General features: G+C 40.1%; 2 protein-coding genes across 3 annotated transcripts in view; one reads left to right on the forward strand and one right to left on the reverse strand.

Moving 5' to 3' along the window:
* PPM1H (protein phosphatase, Mg2+/Mn2+ dependent 1H) overlaps window positions 1-22,386 on the reverse strand; it is a 1,465,797-nt gene that overhangs the window by 1,130,489 nt on the left and 312,922 nt on the right. The gene's annotated exons all lie outside the window — the stretch shown is intronic.
* Window positions 1-22,386, forward strand: part of SRGAP1 (SLIT-ROBO Rho GTPase activating protein 1) — a 306,109-nt gene that overhangs the window by 141,014 nt on the left and 142,709 nt on the right. For both annotated transcript variants that reach the window (XM_050748400.1, XM_050748401.1), the window contains exons 2-3: window positions 4,623-4,818; window positions 10,886-11,048. In XM_050748400.1, coding sequence (XP_050604357.1) covers window positions 4,623-4,818; window positions 10,886-11,048 — 359 coding nt within the window. The remainder of the gene's footprint in view (window positions 1-4,622; window positions 4,819-10,885; window positions 11,049-22,386) is intronic.

Raw genomic sequence — 22,386 nt, forward strand, 5'->3', positions numbered from 1 at the left:
GCTACTGGCCATTTGTATATCATCTTGGGAGAAATGTCTATTGAGACCCTTTGACCATTTTAAAATTTTTATTATTATTATTATTTTTGAGATGCAGCCTCTCTCTGTCACTAGACTGGAGTGCAGTGGCACGATCTTGGCTCACTGCAACCTCCGCCTGCCAGGTTCAAGCAATTCTCCTGCCTCAGCCTCCTGAGTAGTTGGGACTTCAGGTGAACACCACCGCACCCAGCTAATTTTTGTATTTTTAGTAGAAATGGGGTTTCACCATATTGGCCAGGATGGTCTCGATCTCTTGACCTCATAATCCACCCACCTTGACCTCCTGAAGTGCTGGTATTACAGGCATGAGCCACCGCGTCCAGTCTGTCCATTTTTAAAATTGAGATTTTGTTTTTAATTGTTGAGTTGTAAGAGTTCTTTGTATATTCTTTATACAAGTTCCTTATCAGATATATGATTTGTGACTATTTTCTCCCATCCTGTGGGTTATGTTTTCACTTTCTTGGTGGTTACTGCCGTGTATCTTGTAACCTACTTATCCTTCAAGGCATTATGTGTTCCACACTCTTCCAGTCTGAGTCAGTTTCTGCTCCTCTTTCCATAGCTTCCTGTTGCACTTCTTTGTTATGGCAGTGAACAGAGTGTAAATGATGGGTTTGGGATTTGTCTTCCTAACCAGAAGGACCTGTGTCTTACGAACCTTTGTATCTCCAGTGCCTAGGACGCTGCGTAACACAAAATGGAAACTCAATAATTGCTTGTTCACCTAAACTAAAATGAACTTTGAGTCTAAAAAAAATGTTTCAGGTCAATACTAACCCCAAAAAAGCCTCTAAAAAGGGGTGGGAGCCTTAATAGACTGTCAAAGAACCTGGGGGTAGGAAGGAAGCTGCAGTGTCTTATGCAGAAATGAGGCTCACAGTTTTTCTCAGAATTACCCCTTGCACTTACGCTTTCCCCAGTTCCAGCTTTAGTTCTGTAGTTCCCATGACGACAGTGGTGCCTCTAGCTGCAGCCGCCTGTGGCCCCATGGCAGAATTCATGCAGTGTGGGGCCCAGTGCACCACGGGCTTCCTTGATTTGTTCTTTTTTGTTTGAGACAGGATGTCACTCTGTTGTCCGGCTGGAGCGCCAGTGGCGTGATCACAGCTCCACTGCAGCCTCAAGCTCTAGGGCTCGAGGGATCCTTGCACCTCAGCCTCCTGGGTAGCTGCGATTGCAGGCGTGCACCACCACAACCAGCTAATTTCTAATTTTTTGTGTGGACATGGGGTCTCCCTATCTTGCCCAGGCTGATTTCAAATGTTTGAGCTCAAGTGATCCACCTGCCTTGGCCTCCCTAAGTGTTGGGGCTACAGCCATGAGCCAGTGTGCATGGCCCTTTGATCTGTTCTGAGCAGCAGACACGAATTTATGCAACCAATCATTTATTTTACTCATTTTATTCATTTTGAAATATTTCTTTAAATTCTTTGGTGCTGTTTAAGGTGAGCACAAATCTAGTGAAGTCATACTAGGATAGCCATGCCATTTGTTCATGGAGGTGACCTCTGTACTCTGCAGCCCTATGATGCTGGTGCGGTATAAGGAATCCAAAGATTTTCTCTTCCTAACAAGATGTGTTTTTTTGTTGTTTTTTGTTTGTTTGTTTGTTTGTTTGTTTGTTTTGAGATAGAGTCTCACTCTTTGCCCAGTCTAGAGTGCAGTGGTGCAATCTCTGCTCACTGCAACCTGCATCTCCTGGGTTCAAGCAAGTCTCGTGACTCAGCCTCCCAGGTAGCTGAGATTACAGGTGCATGCCATCATGCCTGGCTAATTTTTGTATTTTTAGTAGAGACAGGGTTTCACCATGTCGGCCTGGCTGGTCTCGAACTCCTGATCTCAAGAGATCCACCCACCTGGGCCTTCCAAAATGCTGGGATTACAGGCGTGAGCCACTGCACCTGGCCCCTAATGAGATGTTTCTTATGGTAGTAGTTTTCTGTTGAGTTTTTAAAAATGATCTTTCTTATGATCCTTTCCTTATTTGTCCTAAACTTCTCTAAATTGAAGAGGTAGTTGAATGGATTATCTTCCATTTTTTGGAGTTGATTTTTTCGCAGTGATGCTCTAGATTCTGTCTCTTACATGTTTCCTGTTGTGGAGAATGCTGAGTGTCTTGTTTTGATTGGAAAATTACAGATGACACAAAGTAACAGTTAATTTTTGTAAAACGAGGATGAGGATTTAATTGTTAAATCCGTCATTCTCATGATTCCCTAGTTGTTGATCTTAAATCCTGATGGAAGTAAGCAAGAGAATATTTAAAAATGAGACCCAAGAAAAAAGCCTGTATAATTTTTGTGTATTTCTGATGAGATTTGCGATTTGTACTTTTATTTCTTACTTGGCACTAAGGCAGCTAAAAAACAAAACAAAACAAAAAAACAGAAAACTAGTTGACAGCCTAAGATGTTTGATTTACTTTCTCTTAGTGCAGCTAGGTGTGCTAAAATTAATTCATCTTGAAAGACTTACTAGGATCCCTGAATGGTGGGAAACACCCCCACCCTTGAAATATTCTTTTTCTTCATGAAACAAAAAGAACTCTGTAGTTTGAAAGACAAAGTTTGGCAAACATGCTGATTATACTACTGTATTGGAAAACACTTACTTTGATTGACTAGTTAAAAGCATGTAATAATGTGTTCAACTCTGGTGTTCAGCACATGTCTGTGAAGTTATAATAAAATCCTGCAATCTAGAGGTGGAGAGACCACGCAAGGACACTTGAGAAATTCTTCCCTGTCTTCCCCCAGGACTCCCCAGAGACAGCACTGCCTGGAGCCTGACCTTATTGAGGGCAGAGATCTTGTTTCATTAGTTATTGTTTCTTCTTTGCCAGGATACAAGCCTGGCACAGTATAGGTGCCCAAAAAAAGGTTTGATCGGTAGAAGGATGGGGGAAGTGTTTGATTAGTCAGACTGACAGGTTAGGGTCAAAAGTCTCCAGGGGTACCAGTTACTGGCTGAAATGCTTAGATAAAGTATTTATACTCCTTAAACTTCAATTATTCTTTGTAAAATGGAAAATACTACTAAAACTTACTTCATTAGGGCATAGAATAGTAAACATTGAGTTATTACTAGTTATTTTTAAATTAAGCACATTTCCTGACTCCCCATTCAGAACTTGACCACCTTATTCATGAACTTGCTATTAACTTGCTGTTAATGAACTCGATTAAACATGGTCAAGTTTATGTGTATATATATTATACACGCACACATATATATACATATATATATTTATAATCAGTACTGGCCTTCTGTATCTAAGAGGAATAGCAAGAAATTTAAAGAGACATTATTTGGACATTGATTTCTACTAACTCCACTGAATTAGATTCAGCCTTCACTTTTCGGGAAATGTACTGACACTGGGAAAGACGAAATGAAGAAGTTTTCCAGCGTGATGTTCTTGTCTTTGGAGCTTAGCCTTAGGTCTTTAGAACAAAAACAAGTCTGTAGTTATTAGTTACTGTATCTCATTTTCCAAAACACACATGTTTCTTTGTTACAGTCGTTTACAGATATTTTTGCATGCCACATTTTTGCTTTTGAGATTTCCCTGAATCACCAAATGACCACCCTTCAAGTTTCTAACATATTAAAATTATCAGAAGATTCTTTGAGGACTAAATACGTCGATAAGGGTATTATTTTGAACAATGTGTAAAAGGTGAAGGCCAGCTGAAGAGGCCTTTTTGTCGTGAACAGAATAATAAACTGGAATCTGAGGACTACATTGTCATGAATGGATTATTTGGCTACGGAAAGAAGTTATTTTTAGGCACAGCATCCCTATAAGCCCTGAAGCTATGTGTTTTACAAACTAGAAATTATGCACTAAATAAAAATTACCAGATGTCAGTCTCTGTATGTGCCAAATGGCAAACGTGTAGTGGTTCAGAGCCTGGAAGAAATGATGCTTATTTCTTTGCCATTCAGACTCAAAAGGGATAGCTGAGATAGAGTGCTGTTGAAAAAATTACAGTGTTTTCAGCTACCCAAAGATGTTATGAATTGTTATCTGAAAGGCTTTCATTCTTTCCCCTCATGGCTCTTTGTGTGTTTGTGGCATTACAAATGTAACCCATATATTTATTCTAATCTATTACGTTCTTTCCTGAGGCTCCTCTTGTCCTTTTAAAGGGTCAGCAGATAACTTATTTAAAGAATCAACCTGGACACAGTATTCTAACAAAGGTCCAATACAGAGCTAAATAAATAGTTAGGAGTCATGGTCAGACGCAGTGACTCACGCCTGTAATCCTAGCACTTTGGGAGGCCAGGGTGGGTGGATTACCTGGTGATGCATGCCTATAGTCTCAGCTATTCTGGAGGCTGAGGCAGGTGAATTGCTTGAACCCGGGACGCAGAGGTTACAGTGAACTGAGATTGCACCACTGCATTCCAGCCTGGGTGACAGAGTGAGACCCCTATCTCAAAAATAACTAAATAAATACATTTAAAATATACATATATTATATATATATTTTGTGACTTATATCTTGCACATGCCAGCACACCTCATTAATTTTCATGTAACCATCCAGTGGCTTCTCTTCTCTCCTCAGAAATTCGAGCTCAACTGGTAGAACAACAAAAATGCCTGGAGCAGCAAACGGAGATGCGAGTTCAGCTTCTCCAGGACCTACAAGATTTCTTCCGAAAAAAAGCTGAAATTGAGACGGAATATTCCCGGAATCTAGAGAAATTAGCAGAAAGGTTCATGGCAAAAACGAGAAGCACTAAGGATCATCAACAATACAAGTAAGAGACTTGAATCTAATTCACCTTTCCAAGGGTGATATCCATCCTGCCTTTGCCACCTTTGTGGATTTTTGATTTTTCTATTTTTGTCTGAGTAGTGGTTATAGAGCATATTCTCATAAATCAAAGCAGCCCTCTACATTTGTAATTTATGGGCATCAGTTTATCATTTCAAACTAGTGTAATCTGTTGACAGTTTTGTCTTTCTAATACATATATATTTATGGATAACTTTATATGCCAGAAGAGAAGGTATCTGTTTGTAAAATTCTTGATTATAGAAACCTGGGAGTTGATATCTGCTATAGGTAGGATAGATTTAAAGTAGCTTTTTGTTCAAGCAAAGACCTCAGATTTTCTATTGTGAATTTATATGAAAATAAGCAGTAAGAATTGCTTGAGTTTAGTGCCCCCCTTCCTGCCCATCATGTTTATGGTCATTGTAATTGACACTGATTTAAAACAAAAGTTTTAAGGAAAATGCTATGAATGAGCATCAAGTAAGTTTAATTATAACTTATTTGCTTTAAAAATTACACATAAGATGTTCTGCTAATGAAATTTACCGTATGATTTAAATCCTGGGGACAGGGCTGGGCAGGGTGGCTCATACCTGTAATCCCAGCACTTTGGGAGGCCAAGGCAGGTGGATCACCTGAGGTCAGGAGTTCAAGACCAGCCTGACCAATATGGTGAAACCCCATCTGTACTAAAAATACAAAAATTAGCCAGGCATAGTGGCATGCATCTGTAATGCCAGCCACTCGGGAGGCTGAGGCAGGAGAATATCTTGAACCCGGGCAGCAGAGGTTGCAGTGAGCTGAGATTGCAACACTGCACTCCAGGCTGGGCAACAGAGTGAGACTCCATGTCAAAGAAAAAAAAAAAAAAATTCCCAGAACAAAGAAAGACAAGTAAGCAGATAACTCCAGTGAAATATTCAAGTGCTCCAACAGGGGAAGGCCGGGGAGACCCTGGACAGACCCAGTTGATATCTGTTCTGCATTGGAGGTGGGAAAGGGAAGGTCCTTAAAGAAGTGGCATCTAAGCAAAGACCTGAAGGACTAGTTGGTCAATAAAGGAGAGAAGAGGAGGATATTCCAGGCAAGGGAACCATCATGGGCAAGGGGCCGGCAGGGAATGTACCACGCCCGGCTAAGGGATGTACAGCAGGTTTGCAGAATAGAAGTAGTCCAGTGGGAGTGAGTAGGGAGGCGGTGAGCTACATGGCTGCAGGTGTGAATCAGAGCAGGTCCTGGGGGCCTGGGGATCTTCCTGGCCAGGCCTTCCATCCAGACCTTTTCCTGAGGGCACGAGAAGGAACACTGCAGGTAGAGAGAAGTTGACCTGTTTAGGAGATAGAAAAAAAGACAGTGCAGGCTTTCATTTCTGTAAATACAGCAGGCCAGATAATCTGAAAAACATGTAAATCTGAAAACTCTCAGAAATGTTGGTTAACATATAATGGACATCCTTTTAAATATAAATTTCTAGGGGCCAAAAAAAGAGGGAACTGAAAACCTAAGTGGCAGTTGTATCTACCCTTTAATTTCACAGGGGGAGAGAAGAGGAGGTCTGTGCCAAGTAAAGACTTGGAACTAAGAGCTTCCTCCCCACCAACCCCATTGCATTGCATCCCAGAACCAGAAGAGCTGCTATCTCAGTGAAATGGTTAAACAGAAAACCCTCTACCCACCTTCATGGGGCACAACAAGGAGACCTGGCTGCTCAGCCTGGGCTCCTGTTTGGAAGGGGCTGCGGAGAAGCATGCCTTTCTTTCACCATTGGCTTTGCAGTTCCATTCATTTTACACCTCTCCATGACCTTGGAGCCTGCATAAAAAAATGGGATGGGAACTATCCCTGGGATACTTGTGCAGAAGCAAACACAAAACTATTCTGGATAAGAAATACCTCTCTCTTTCTTTCTCTCTCTCTCTCTCTATTTCTCTCTCTCCTCTCTTTTCTCTCTTCTCCTTTTTCTTTCTCTCCCTTTCTCTCTCCTCTCTCTCTCTCTCTCCCCACGCACACAGTCTTTCGACTGTAACCTTTACTGTTGGTCCAGCATAAAAATAAATCTTAATGATGATCCCAGGGTGAACAAATGTTATATGTACTTAACAGAGAGTGGGGCTGGGAAGCAGAGGCTGGAGCCAGTACTGTATTCACATTTATAGTAACTTAACTGTTTCTTTTTAAAAGCAGTTGTAATTAAGAAGACAGCCCATTCATCTATTCAGTAATTTTTTTTTTTTTTTTTTTTTTGAGATGGAGTCTTGCTCTGTCACCCATGCTGGAGTGCAGTGGTGCGATCTCGGCTCACTGCAACCTCCTCCTCCCAGGTTCAAGCAATTCTTCTGCCTCATCCTCCCGAGTAGTGGGATTACAATAGGTGCCCACCATCATGCCTGGCTAATTTTTGTATTTTCACTAGAGACAGAGTTTTGCCATGTTGGCTAGGCCGGTCTTGAACTCCTGACCTCAAGAGATCTGCCTGCCTCAGCCTCCCAAAGTCCCAGGATGACAGGTGTGAGCCACCGTGCACAGCCCATTCAGTGAATATTTTTGAGTATCTTCTGTGTTTTGCATTTAGTAATCGGTGGCTGTGAAGGGAAAATACGGATGGGTCCATGTATCTTATCTGGCCCCATGGCAGATGGACGCATTTTTGTTTCTCCTGGTTTATTTGGTAGTTTTCTTTAAAAGGTAAGCAGTTTGAAATTTTCTTTAACTTGAGTAAGTTTATTATTGAATATGGGACTGAAGATAAGATGAATATGTCTGTGAAAAGGATAAAACAGGATTGGGAAAAAAAGTCAGCCAGGTTTGGGTTTGAATATTGGCTCCACTTTGTGACTCTGGTTAAGTTACTTAACCTCTCTGAGCCTTGGTGTCCTAACTTGTAAAATGAGGTTTTATGACCCTTAAGTGAGAAACGTGATAAAGTCTTTGATACGACTGATAACCAACCCAGGATATGCACTTGATATTCCTTCTCCTTTTCACCAAACAAATGTTACATCTTTAGCATGATATCATTACCAATCATTTAAGCTATATTCTGGAGTCTGGTTCTTACTCAGTTTTGGGACACTTATTGTGTAGAACAATCTTTGGCCTAAAGATGCCACTGCATAGTGGAAAGACCAAGGCTTGGTTCAGCTTCCCTGGACTCAAAAAAGACTCTCTCAGACACTAGCTTTAGTCTTTATCAAATCAGTATGCCTTGCTAAGCTTCCATTCTTTCACTGATAGACAAGATACAAAGGGCCAGGTGTGGTGGCTCACATTTGTAATCCCAGCACTTTGGGAGGCTGAGGTAGGTGGATAACCTGAGGTCAGTAGTTCAAGACCAGCCTGACCAACATGGTGAAACCCTGTCTCTACTAAAAATACAAAAATTAGCCAGGCATGGTGGCAGGCACCTGTAATCCCAGCTACTTGGGAGGCTGAGCCAGGAGAATCGCTTGAACCCAGGAGGAAAAGGTTGCAGTGAGTCGAGATCACGCCATTGCAGTCCAGCCTAGGCAACAAGAGTGAAACTCCATCTAAAAAAATAAAAATAAATAAAAAGAAGATACAAAGAATCTCTGCCTCAAATGGTAGTAATAAGGATTAAGTAGAGTTGATATCTGTAAAGTCTATACCAGCCTCTGGATAAAATAGCTGACTTTATATAGCACTTACTATATATACACGGCATTATTATAAGCATTTTAAAATAATATTAACTCCAGTGATTCTCATGAACAATCTTACAAGCACTGTTATTTTACCCATTCTACAAAGTGACTGAGGCACAGAGCAGTTAAGATCATTTGCCCAAGATCTCATAGCTAGTAAGGGGTAGTGCTGCAGGTGAACCTAGACAGTGCAGCTCAGGAGGCCATGATCTTGACATGGGTATTACTTTTCACAGTAAGTGCTCAGTAAATGATAGCTGTTATTGTTTTCAATATTACTGCTACTGCTATTATTACTAAGGCAATAATAATTGTTTATGCAATGAGTGAAATAACACTTATTTAATGCTTACTATGGGGCAAGGCCCTGAGGATACGCTGAAGCATGAAATGTTCTGAAAGAATGTGTGGGTTACTTCAGCAGAGAAGATCTACATGAAGATTAATAGAAATAAGGTACCATTTACCTTATTATATGGGGCTGGATAGATAGAAACTCTCAATAGAAAAGTTCCAATTACCTGCTATAGAACCACTGCTCTTTGCCTGATGGTGTTAAGAAAAAAGGGAGATGGCAGGGTAGAGGGCATAATTCTTCAGTGTGCCAGTGGGGAGAATGGGAGGCTACCCTCACAGGTGCCAAGTGCTAGGAGCCTAAATCAGGCCTTCTTCCCCTGTGTGCATTCCTGCTTCCATTGTCTGCTTTCATTTTCTTCTGGAGAGGGCACTGACTTAAGGCAATATTAAATCCTGAATCTGGCCGGGCGCGGTGGCTCAAGCCTGTAATCCCAGCACTTTGGGAGGCCGAGACGGGCGGATCACGAGGTCAGGAGATCGAGACCATCCTGGCTAACCCGGTGAAACCCCGTCTCTACTAAAAAATACAAAAAACTAGCCGGGCGAGGTGGCGGGCGCCTGTAGTCCCAGCTACTCGGGAGGCTGAGGCAGGAGAATGGCGTAAACCCAGGAGGCGGAGCTTGCAGTGAGCTGAGATCCGGCCACTGTACTCCAGCCTGGGCGACGGAGCGAGACTCCGTCTCAATAAATAAATAAATAAATAAATAAATAAATCCTGAATCTGAGAGACGCCATGGCAGAAAGACCCAACTTCATCATTTCTTTCCTAACTTATTAACATTCAGAGTCACAAATGATCATAAATAATAGGAGAATAACATGTCTGATTAAAGGGTGCTTTTGTTCCTGTGTTAGCATAAGGATTCTCTGCCATTTTGCCATTTTACAGTTACTTTTTAAAGAAAAAATAAACAAAAAAATTTCTTTTCTTTTTTTTTTTGTTTTTGAGACAGACTTTTGCTGTGTCTCCCAGGCTGAAGTGCAGTGGCACAATCTTGGCTCACTGCAACTTCCACCTTCTAGGTTCAAGCAATTCTTGTGCTTCAGCCTCCCAAGTAGCTGGGATTACATGTGCCCACTACCACGCCCAGCTAATTTTTGTATTTTTAGTAGAGACAGGGTTTCGCCATGTTGCCCAGGCTGGTCTCGAACTCCCAATCTTAGGCAGTCCGCCCACCTCGGCCTCCCAAAGTGTTAGGATTACAGGTGTGAGCCACCACGCCCGGCCGCAAACATTTTTTAAAAAGTACTTTTTCTTAAGCCGTATCTTCGCAGTTGCTCACTGTTTTTGTTGAGTTACTCTTTAAGATTTTTAAACAGTTTTCTTTTGCTGTTTATATTAACTTTTAGCTTTATTTTATAGAATAAAACAAGGAGCAGTTATGAATCTGAAACAGTTTAATGGGTTTCAACAGGACATGTGACAAGTCATAAGCCAGCAAACTTCATGGTTCTCTTCATGAGCCTTGAGACAATGCAATAAAGTTCTGATTCCCAGGAACAGTTTTTGGGAGACTGGAGGTTATGTATCAGGGGATTAATAAATAACCCTCGAATTTATGTTCCATGCAACGCATAACTAGCCAAATTTCTTTTCCAGCAACAGACTGAACATTCAAAGCAGACTTTGTATGCCGTGGCAAAACCACAGTCTGTCTGAGACAGTAGTCAATACATTTTTATGTAAACGTAAATCACTTTATTCAATGGAGTGTGTAAAGCTGAGGGCCTGCCTAAGCACTGTGTATGTTAGGGTCCCATGGTCCTTGTCAGGAATATAGGTTTTCACCAGTGTTCTTGGTCCAGGTTTTTCCTTCCAAACCTGGACAATTGCTGGCTCTGTGCCGTCCACAGGCTGGAAGGCTGTTCTGCTGGCTGATAAGTATCCCGGTCTGAGAAATGCTCAGAGCAGGAAGCACAGCGACAGTATCCATCTGTTGTGGCTCCTTAGTTTGCCTTGGTGACTTCACTCATCTGATTGGGACAGCTTTGAAATGGATGGTAATTCTGTGTTTCTTCACTTCTTAGGAAAGACCAGAACCTGTTGTCTCCAGTGAACTGCTGGTATTTGCTCCTGAACCAAGTAAGGAGAGAAAGCAAAGACCATGCAACCTTGAGTGACATCTATCTGAACAATGTGATTATGCGGTTCATGCAGATAAGTGAGGATTCTACCAGGATGTTTAAAAAGGTACACTCCATAAATCCTGCCATAGTGTGCTTTCCGGTAACTGCCTTGCCTATAACCAGGACTGAGAACGGTGTCTGAAAAATTAGGTGAATGAATCCTTTAGAGACACAGAATAAACGGTTAAAAATTAGATGAATGGATGTTTTAAAGACATGGAATAAAGAATTAAAAATCAGGCTGGGCGCGGTGGCTCATGCCTGTAGTCACAGCATTTTGGGAGGCCGAGGTGGGTGGATCACGAGGTCAAGAGATTGAGACCATCCTGGCCAACATAATGAAACCCCATCTCTACTAAAAACACAAAAATTAGCTGGGCTTGGTAGCGCATGCCTGTAGTCCCAGCTACTTGGGAGGCTGAGGCAGGAGAATCGCTTGAACCCGGGAGGTGGAGGTTGCAGTGAACTGAGATCGCACCACTGCACTCCAGCCTGGGTGGCAGAGTGAGACTCCAACTCAAAAAAAAAAAAAAAAAAAGAGTTAAATTGGATGAATTAATCTTTTAAAAATACAGAATAAAAAGTTAGGTATAGGGCATACGTATAGAGTTGTAAGTCAGTGAATCTACGAGCTAAACAATGTGAGCAAAAATTTTGAAATAAGATGTTCCTGCAAATTGCACCTCTGCCCAGGAACGGACTACCTGTACTCATGAAAAATCAGGCCAGAGGGTAAATGCCTTGAATTCTTTGTTTGGGGCTCACACATGGTGAGAAACTTGTAAAGAACAAGATTGTTACATGTGCTACTCTCTTGAGAAGATGCTAGCACAGTCTTTCTTAGTCTCACCAGACCAGCAGCAGAGGCTGTGAGAGAGCGACATGAAGAAAATTTCACAGGGCACAGAAAACTCCATCCCTTACACACCAGCAAGCTTCCTCCTTCCCAAGTCCATTAAAAAACAAGAACTGGGCTTTGAAGTTTTCTTATCATTGTTACTAATCTCAGCCAACTCTCAGCAGTTTTTTTGTTGTGTAGACATTTTTGCTGAGCACAAATAATAAAATGGGACTGTTTCCTGTGTAGAGAGTGCAGCTACTTGCCCAGTACAACTAGCGTTCATTTTTTATGCTTGTAAGATGAGAGTTTTCCCCACCCCCTCAGCTTTGTATTAGGAATGTTAATGCCTGTACCTATACCTGTACCTCTATTCAGTAAGTAATTATTAGTTTCAGAAAGTAGCGGGGAGAAAAACCACCCTGTAGATTAATATTTATGTTTCAAAGAGTCTCCTTAAAACAAAGACATAGTGTTAAGCAGGCCAGCTGGAAAATTTCTTAGTCATGTTTGATGTATCCACATTAGATTTGATTTCTGACCTAGAAAGGGAATTTAGCAAGCTCTAAGTCACCTTATGCTCCATTAAATAGAAAAAAAAAAAATTTCAAACGAAGGAGAAACTTTGAAAATTGAAACTAAGGAGCATATAATTTAAGAACACATAGAGAAATATCCTATGCGTCTTAAATAGTAGAGTTTTTAAAAAGTAATTTAGACAGAGCCGTGAAAGTGAAATAATTTTCTTGTACATGAGCTCTTTATGCAGAGACCTCATTTGGTTCAGCAGGTTTTTCTGAGCATCTCTTATGGGCAGGAGACTACGATGACAGGTGTTGAAAAGGCTGCAAAGATGAAGAAAAACTAGTCCTGGTGCTCAAGGAGGTCACAATTTATCCAAATTTGTATGGCACTATATAATGCTTCTTATTGAGACAGGGCCTCTAGGACCAGTACCTCTACTGAGTTCATTTATTAATCCATTCAACAAAGCATCTTTAAAATGCCTGGCTAGGGGAGCAGAGCTAAAAGACATGTCCCTGCCTGCAAGGAGCTCATTACAGTAATTAACAGTTACCATGCTAAACGGAACTGGAAGGCTGGAGATCTTAACTCTACCTAGGGGATGAGGAAATTCTTCACAGCTAGGGGAACACTTGAAGTGAGACTTGTAGGAGAAGGAGGCATTCATCAAACGGAAGGACAAAGAGCTATTCCAGGAAAGGAGAACATGAGCATGTTCCAGGAAAGGAAAGAGTTTCATATGATTGGACCAGGGATTGTATGGGAGTGGGTGATGGGATGTGAAATTAGAAAGGATGGTCATTAAGAAGGGACTTTGTATGTCTTGCTAAAATGTGAGGATGTGTATTTTGTAAGTCAAAGTCAAGGGCTTGATAAAGTGGATAGAAACCTAGGGCTAAGAGTCAAACAGATTTGGATTTGAATTCCAGCCCTTCTGCGTACTTGCTTTGTGATCTTGGGAGATCATTCCAGAGATTCAAGAGCAGGCTGTCCATTCTTGAGGGAGCAAGAAAGGCAAAATTGGGCAGAGGGAGAGGCTGCACCTGCGAGTGCTCTGGGGCTGGCATGGCCTTTGGAGTGATCTCATATCCAGGCAAGGAGTCCTGGCCTTTGTTTTGGGGAGGGATTAAGTAATCTTGGAGTGAGGCAGCTCCCATTGGTGGATGGTAATTCCCAGAGAGGGATCAGCTGTGAGTTTCAGCAGCTAGCAGCCAGTATTCCCAGTAGTTGGAGGAATGAGTCGCTGGCTCTTGAGGAATGGCCTGGAGAATGCACAGTAGACACACACACACACACACACACACACACACACACACACGCACACACATGCAGAGAGAGAGACAGAGACAAAAACAGATATGCCTGCTTGCTTGCTACTAGAAGTTCTCTTCTTATCCAGACTTTCTGGTTCTCAAAGAATTTCATCCTTGGAAACTGCCTATTTACAGTGGATTCCTGGTTACTTTGGCATTTAGTAGGGGGAATGCTCCATGCTTCCTGAACAGCTTTTTCATTCCTAAACATTGCTGACCACATGGAAGGGTAACAAGTCATTACAATTGCAGGTGGGAAGTTCTGCCTTCCTCGAGCGAGTATAGCACACTACGCACCTCACCTTCCCATCAGTGTTATTGCTGGAAGAGGAAAGAATAAGAGAGGCAAAGGGCACAAAGGAGAGATCAGAGTTTATAGAGGAGTAAGATCAACCCCTAGGACACATTTGTCATCTGAAAGAATAAAAAGCCAGAATCTATATCTACCAAGTCCAAAGAATTCCAGGTCCCTTTAGATTAGAAAGCAAGACTAATCTTTTCTGCCTTTTTTTTTTTTGTACCCGTTTATGCCTGAGGTTGCAATTTTTTAAATTTTTACAGTTAGAACTTGGCGATGACCTTGACCAGTAAGATACAAATTACTCCCATATGCTTAGTGTTCCAATAGTGGAACACTAGGCATAAATGGTTTTTAATCACCAATCTTCCTCTTTTTTAGCTCTTCTTCCATTGTTATGGTTCTAGGTCAGAAGCCTATTTTCTATCAAAATGGAAAGAAATTATTAGCGTGAATCTGAAGCAGCCTTTAGAACTGCTGTGGAGTCATTAGTGAGCATAATGCTTGTTTTCCTTGGGAGAAGATTTTGAGACGTCCTCATGTTTCAATAATATCCCCATGTCTATATGGAGATCCAAATCAATACTGTGTATCTGATAGTTCTGGCCTCTTAAACAGCCATATTTTTTACAGTTTCCTCAATGACAAAAAATCCTGTTACCCAAATTATTCTCTCTGATAAGGAGTGTGGAGCAGGTAATTTCAGGAATTTTTTTGTGTGTAAATGGATATAATAATCAAGAAGACACTTGTAGAAATACTCAATTCCATGCAGAGTTATAGGGAACAACTTCAAGACTTAAATCTTAATTACATCAAAACCAGTTATAGACATAGTTGCCTAAACTTGAAAGTTTTCAACAGGTTAAAAAAAAAAAGTGAAGCATTTTAAAAACAACAATATTCAACTATTCAAATACTGATTATTTTAGATTTATGCCTTTAAAATTCTAAATGAAGCCTATTGGTCAAAATAAGCTTTTAGGTTCTGAAATCAGATATTCTGGATATGAATCTTGGCTTTGCCACTGTTGGGAGCTGTGTGGACTTGGGAATATTTGTAAATAAGCCTCAGTTTCTGCAGCTATAAAGTGGATATAGTAACCTACTCCAGATAGTCGTTTAAAGGATTCATGAGTTATATATGGAAAGCCACTTAGCCTAGTGTCTGGACTTAATAAGTCCTGGTAACTTTCATCTAATATCTTTATTATTATCTATAGTATAAGCACTTATTCTATATACCAGAATAATTATGTAATGTGAGATTATACCAGATATTATACCAAATGTATCCTCATTCCAAGGAGAGTATAGTTTTCACAATGATATGAAAAACACTTCCAGAGAATAAATTTTATTTTCTACTTATTATGAAGTTCCAAACAATATTTGTAAGCAAACAGTAATAAGTGCCCTCACAACAGCATTGCTTGTGGCTAAATTAAAATTTTTGTCCTCACCTTTGAACATTTAGTGGGAAATCAGGGAGTATCCAGGTGAATGCCCAAGCTGACCAAGACTCCGTGCCTCTCAAATCCCCCACAGCCATTTCACGTGGAGAGCCTTACCTTTGAGGCTTGATTTCTTCATTCAACAAAAGAGTTATTTAATTCCAAACCTTCTACTAGATAGAGACAATGTAAACACAGACAGGAGAGTACTCTGCTTTTACCCTCTTAAGTTCTGCTTAGCTATTTTAAGAGAAGGTCAGAATTTAGAGGCTCCTGCTACACAAGGGCTTGTTTCATTCTCAACCCTCACTTGTTTCCCAAAGAACCAGGGCTGATGTGCCTCTTGCCCTGTTCTCCAGCCTTGCCTTCTGCAGTCATGAGCTTTTGCTTCCTTCTTTCCATTACTCAAGCTGAAACAGAGTGCTCTGCATCTGGTTTGGTTCTGCAGCCAGAGAATGTGCAGTTCCTATGCTACACATAAAAATGTAATTAATGTCATCTGTCACAGTTGCAGGACAGGCTATACAGCCAGCTTGCAATAATCACTTTATTTGAGCACCTAATCACAAGGTGTTATTTACCAATTTTAAGAAAGTTAATAGAAGTATGTAGTTTGGAGGTATACCATCAAATGGTGGCATTTGAATATGTTAGTTTATCTCTATGGGTTTTAAATTATCTGGAAGTCTATCGTTTCCCCAAAGATGGTTTTAAAATCATTAATATGTTTTTATCCTTCCTTGGTTTGCATAATTACATGTACAATATAATTCATTTTGTTTCTTCACCAATAATGATGATATTTGTAAGCTGCCACTTACTGAGTTTTAGCTGTGTGCCAAGCACTGTACTCTGCATTTTTGTAAATTAACTCACATATCCTCACAGCTGCCCGGTGAACAGGTATTATATCCACACTTCAGGGATAAGGAAACAAAATGCTCAGGAGTATAAATTGCAGCGTCAGGCTGACTAGCATGTATTCTTGTCTTTGCCCGTATGTCTTAGATAGTTCATAGCTGCTATGTACTCTGTTGGTATTTCTTGGTGGTAATTAGAGATGTCACCCAATGCATAGGGTCAGAAACTTCTGAGAAATAGGACACTATGGTTCTTGTCCTAGTCATTTCTTATGAAAAGACTGAAGAATGATATTCTGGGAAGAGGCACAAAATCTGTCAGTCATCCAAGTTATAGGGAGGGACTCAAAGCAGCAGAAACTGGCCCCAAATCACTGAGAATAACCCCTCTTTCTCATAAGTGCCACAGGTTGTCAGAGTCAGACTCACAGAAATTCAGTTAGCTCACTTGAGGTATTGCTGATTGTGTGGTTTAATCTGAAAGAAAGGAGAGGTTACTAGTAAGATTCATACTTATTTTTTATTTTGATCAAAGACAGCTCTATTCTATTTAAGTACCCCAACGTGAAAAACAAAGCAAAGATATTTTATGAAGGAGAAATGCTGTAGTTTCAAATACACCATTTAAAATAAGTTAATATTCAAACATGTTTTAGTAGAAGTTAATAAAAGATACCACTTGACTACAAATCTCTAAGGCTCTGACCTTGTTTTTTTTTAAAAAAAGGCCCGTAAGTTAAAAGCATCTGAAAACTATCAATCTATATATGTGAAAAAAGAACCTATTTCTCTTTGAATATAAAAATATATATGGATTGTAGACATTTAGAAAACACTAAAAATATAAAAAGAAATAATAATTACCCATATTAACACTACCTACTTTTAAATTTTAGGCTCTATCTTTTCAATATTTATATGTGTATACTATATTTAAATATGTACGTATATATTTTACAGAATTGAGATTTCATTCTATATGGCTTGGAAAGGTGCCATTTTCATATAAAATTATTAGTATTTCTCACATCTGGAAATAGACTACCTCACAACTACATAGTACTTTACTTTGTGCATGGCCATGTTAGTTTTCTGTTGTTGGACATTTAAATCTATGATTTTTTTTTTTCTTATGCTACATTCTTTGAAGTAGAATTATCAAGTTGGAGGGTGGCCTTTGAATTTTGTTAGAATTTCATGTCTTGAATTAAATTCTTACCATTTGCTTTTCTGGAATAATGATGGCCATGGTTGTCATTTACAGACAAGTCATATATTCACTGAAAAATTAATTGACTATTTTATTAGCAGTAAGCTACCACATATAATTTAGTGTACTTATATAACAGTAGTAAATAATATAACAAGAAGAACTTTTTCAAAGCATTTTAGTGCAGTGTTGCAGAAGAATTAAATGGTATTCCGGTGGCCTCAAGGGGCAGCTTAATTATTGATAGGGCCTGGATAAATAAGAATAGTTCAAGCTAACACTGCTAGCTGGTTCTCTTGGGTTTTATCAACCCCATGACTAGCTTTCTTTTTTTTTTTTTTTTTTTTAAGAAATAAGCCAAAACTAAACTCTCATTTTTTGCAATGATGTAATTTTCTGAAATATTTTAGAACATATTTTTAATTTATGTTTCTGAATTGCTTATCAGGATGGCAAGCACATAATAAGTGCTCTCTGAATAGCAATTATTGATGCTGCTGTTCTTGGAGTTACATTGTTGCCTTTATTATTTAGTAACAATAGGATATGTGTGATTGGCCTGGCTTTAACTTTAATATAACAAGAGGAAGTACTGAATACTGAAGGCAACTGTAACACAATGGTAAGTATTTGAGTATCTAAACACAGAAATGGTACAATACAATTACAGTGTGCAAGATAAAAAATGATACACCTGTGTAGGGAGCTCCATTCTAATCTTATGGGACCACTGTCATTGAGGACAATAACAGCTATACAGGTTTGTAGCCTTGGAGCAGTGGATTATACCATATAGACCAGGTGTGTAGTAGACTATACCATCTGGGTTTGTGTAAGTACACTCTATGATGTTCACACAACAATGAAATCGCCTAATGATGCATTCCTTAGAATATGTCTCTATTGTTAAGTAATGCCTGCCTGTACTTGAACTCATAATTACATTGAGACAAGTGGTCAAGGAACACTTGAAAACTTACTTTTTAGCTAAAATTAAAATCTAGAAGGGTAAATTGTTTTAAATGGATATCTCTAAGTTACTTTTGTTTTATTCTGTTTGCTAATCTGTAGTTTCTGATTTCACACAATGAACATGTTGTATAATAAAACACACAATAAAACAGTTATTTTTTGTAAACTGAAATCTCAAGGAAAAGGTTTGGTCCAGGTATACCAGTGTTTGTTTGCTGTAAAGGAGTGGGAAAACTCTATCCAGTAAATAATTCATCCCCAAATGCTGTTTATTAATGGAGAATCTGCCTATTCTATGGGTCCAGTTGAAAATTACACTTGGATTATGCACTCTTAAGATGGTTAAAATAGGAAGACATGAGATCAGAGGACTTCTGACTAAGACAGCAGATTCTACATGGGCTTCAACCACCTTACTTCCCAAATTATCTGTTAAATGACCCATCAAATACATAAATAGGAAAAACTAGAATAATTATTTCAACTTCAAGCAGAGCCCATCATTCCTTTGCACAAATCTTCTAATGACTCTCACCACACTCAGAGCAAAAGTCTACATCCCTACCTCCCTTCCCCAGCTTTATTCTTCTTTATAGCACTTACCCCTTTGTGACATACTATATATTTACTTAATTATTTGTTGACTTTCTGTCTCCCCTCAATTCCAGTGAAAGTTCTTAAGGGAAGAGACCTTCATGTTGTTCACTGAAACAATGACTGGCACAGAGTAGGTGCTCAGTAAATATTTATTGAATGAATAAGTAATGAATAAAGATTTACTTCTGCATTAGAAACCAAAGATAGTGGCATTTACATAACACAAGTTTCAAGGCATTTCAGCAAGACCCAGCATTAGCAAGGCTAGGTTTAAGCAACACTATAATGTACAACCTACTTCCCAAGAGAAAGAAACCAGAGTGGGTCCTAGTAGCAACCCACCTTCACAGGTCAGCTAGGAGACTGATGACTCTCATCGCTGGAGCATCCTCTCTGTTCTGTCACAGATTGGTAGCCCTGGGACCATGGTGTTAAAAAGCACCACACTTTGCTCTAATCAGCCATAGGCACCATGAAATTCACCGGAAGGTTCCCATGGCACAGTTTCCCACCTAACTCCCCCAACTGAAAATTGCTCTTACGATTATCTTCTTTTTCATCATTCCTTGAGATATTTGGAAATCCAGTCTATATAAAAATTACTCAAGAACTATCAGTCAAAATCAAGCTCAGCCTCCCATTTACTCTTAAGACAATACCAGGCAAGCATGGACTTCCTTAGAGAGATAATTATGCACATACTTACAGGGATAAGTATGAATAAACAGAGAAGAATACATAGTTCCTCTAAATATATGCTATAGTTTATTCATTCATTCTTCAGTAAGTACTTATTTGAGGCTTTCTTTGTCTCAGGCATTTGTCAAGATGTTGGGGATACAGCAGTAACCACCACAGGCCTTCTCCCTACCCCTTGGATCTTACAGTGGGACAGTACAGGCAATTACAGTCTTAATTACAGAATAGCATGTTAATTGTACAGTAAGGAGAGAAGGCCCTTACTTCTTAGGACTTGGAGATCAGGAAAGCTGCAATTTGAATCAGTTATTAAGAGTTAGCTGGAGAAATGATGGGAAAGGAGCAGAAAACTCTTCTAGGAAAAAACAGCATGTGTGAAGAATCACATGCCATGAGAGATTTCATGGAGGACAAGGGTGTTCTTTGTAGGTGAATCAAAGAATGGGAGAGGGCAGATGGCAAGAGAGATGATTGGCGAAATAAGAAAGAGTTGAAATTAAAGGCCATGTTGAGGAGTTCGAATTTATTCTAAGAACAGTGGAAAGCCATTCACAGGTTTAAACACGATAGTGACGTGATTCACTTTCAGTGTGCCTGGAGTGTGGAGAGTGGATTGAAAGGTAATAAGACAGAAAGACTCAGTTTGCAGCTCTTAGAACTAATCCAGATGAGAGATGACGATGCTTTTCCTTGGTTGTGGCAGTAGAAGCAGAGGAGCAGGTGGATTCGAGTGGTGTGTTGGAGATAGAATATGTAATGTAGGCCTGGGTAATTGATTGGCTGGGTGGGAGAGGAGAGAGATGTAGAGGGAGCAGTCAGAGGTGACACCCAGGCTTAGGCAGTTGTCAGGATGATAGGTGTCATATGAGAGGAGAAGGCTCGGGGCACAGAGGCTGTGATGGGAAAGGGATTGTGGAAAACATGGTGTTTACTTTTGGGTGTGCCTGTGGATAACTGGGTAGAGAAGCCCCATAAGCAGACCAAGAACTTCAGGAGCGAGATCAAGACTAGAGAGTTGAGAATCTTCCACCTTTGGCAGGTCATTAAAATCCTGGGAGTAGTTGAGATAAACCAGGGAGAACATATAGGGTGAGGAGGGAAGAGTAAGGAAAAACTCACAGAAAAACTAGGAATTAAAGAATGAGAAGAAGAAACATATCCCATAAAATGACTGAGAAGGATCAGCCAGAGAGGTGAGAAGAAACGCAGGTGAGTGAGGTGTCCAGAAAGCTAAGTGAAGAAAATGCCAGGAGGGAGTGGTCAATATGCAAAGGCCATGACGTCCACTGAACTGAGCAGCAAAGGGCCATTGATTATCTCTGTAAGAGCAGTCTGGGCAGAATGGTAGATGTTGAGCGAGCAAATTGGGACAGCAAATGTGGACAGTATTGTCTAGAAATTTGCCTGTAAAGAGGAGGAAAGATAAGGGAGGTATTTGAAGAAGAACATTGGTCAAGAAAGGTTTTTTGTTGTTGTTGTTGTTTGTGTTTGTTTGGGGTGTGTGTGTGTGAAAAAAACAGGATGTTAGGACGAACTAGTTTAAAATGTTGAGTAGGGCCAGGCCTGGTGGCTCATGCCTGTAATCCCAGTGCTTTGGGAGGCCAAGGCGGGAGGATCACTTGAAACCAGGAGTTCAAGACCAGCATGGGCAACATAGCAAGACATGATTTCTGTAGAAAAAATATTTAAAAGTTAGCCGGGCATGATGATGTACACCTGTACTCCCCCAACTACTTAGGAGCCTGAGGAGGGAGGATTGCTTGAGCCCAGGAGTTCAACGCTACAGTAAGCAATGAATACACCACTGCACTCTGGCCTGGGCGACAGAGTGACGCTCTGTCTCTAAAAAAATCCAAAAATAATATGTTGAGGAAAAGGAGCCAGAAAAAGGGAAGCTTGACATTTTAGGAGAGAACAGGTGTAACTGATTGACCCAAGACTCTGCCAAGGGAGCAGGTAATGGGACCCAAAGGACAGGCAGAGGGATTAGCCTCTGGCAAAAGACTGTATTTGGAGATGAGAGAAGAGCTGCTATGGATGCAGGATTCTCTATTCCTGTTTCTTTGTGAAGTTAGAAGTGATAACATCTCATAAGCAAGAGGAGGAGAAAGAATGGTCTTTTGGGAAAATAAGGTTTGAGAAAAGTAGAAAAGATTCCAACCAACCCCTGGAGGGACTGAGAATTAAAAATAAAAGAAATATGATGTGAAAAAGAATCCCCACTTGAGAAAATACCACAATATGAAAATAGGATATGAGTTTTCAAATAAACTTGCTGAAAAGACACACACACGTAGTACTTTCAAGCCTCAAGCTTGCATGACTTCTACAAGCATTCCATAAAAGCATCCTCTTTTCAGAAAGAACACAAGTTAGGTATTATATATAATATTAAATGTCAGAAAACAATGGAGCAAAACCAAGGACAATTGAAGGAAAGTTACAACTCCAAAATTCTAGATACAACCAAGTTGTTACTCATTTTAAAAAGCAACTGAAGAGCAATCTTAAATATGTAGTGTACTTTCCTGAATGCACACTTAGTTTGGGTAGCTTGTGTGCAAAGTTAGCATTTTCCTTTTATCAACTCCCTGAAGTATTTCTTGCCCACAGTGGCTTTGGGCTTGGCCACATGA

This window comes from Macaca thibetana, chromosome 11, assembly GCF_024542745.1.
Source record: "Macaca thibetana thibetana isolate TM-01 chromosome 11, ASM2454274v1, whole genome shotgun sequence".
Lineage (NCBI taxonomy): Eukaryota > Metazoa > Chordata > Mammalia > Primates > Cercopithecidae > Macaca > Macaca thibetana.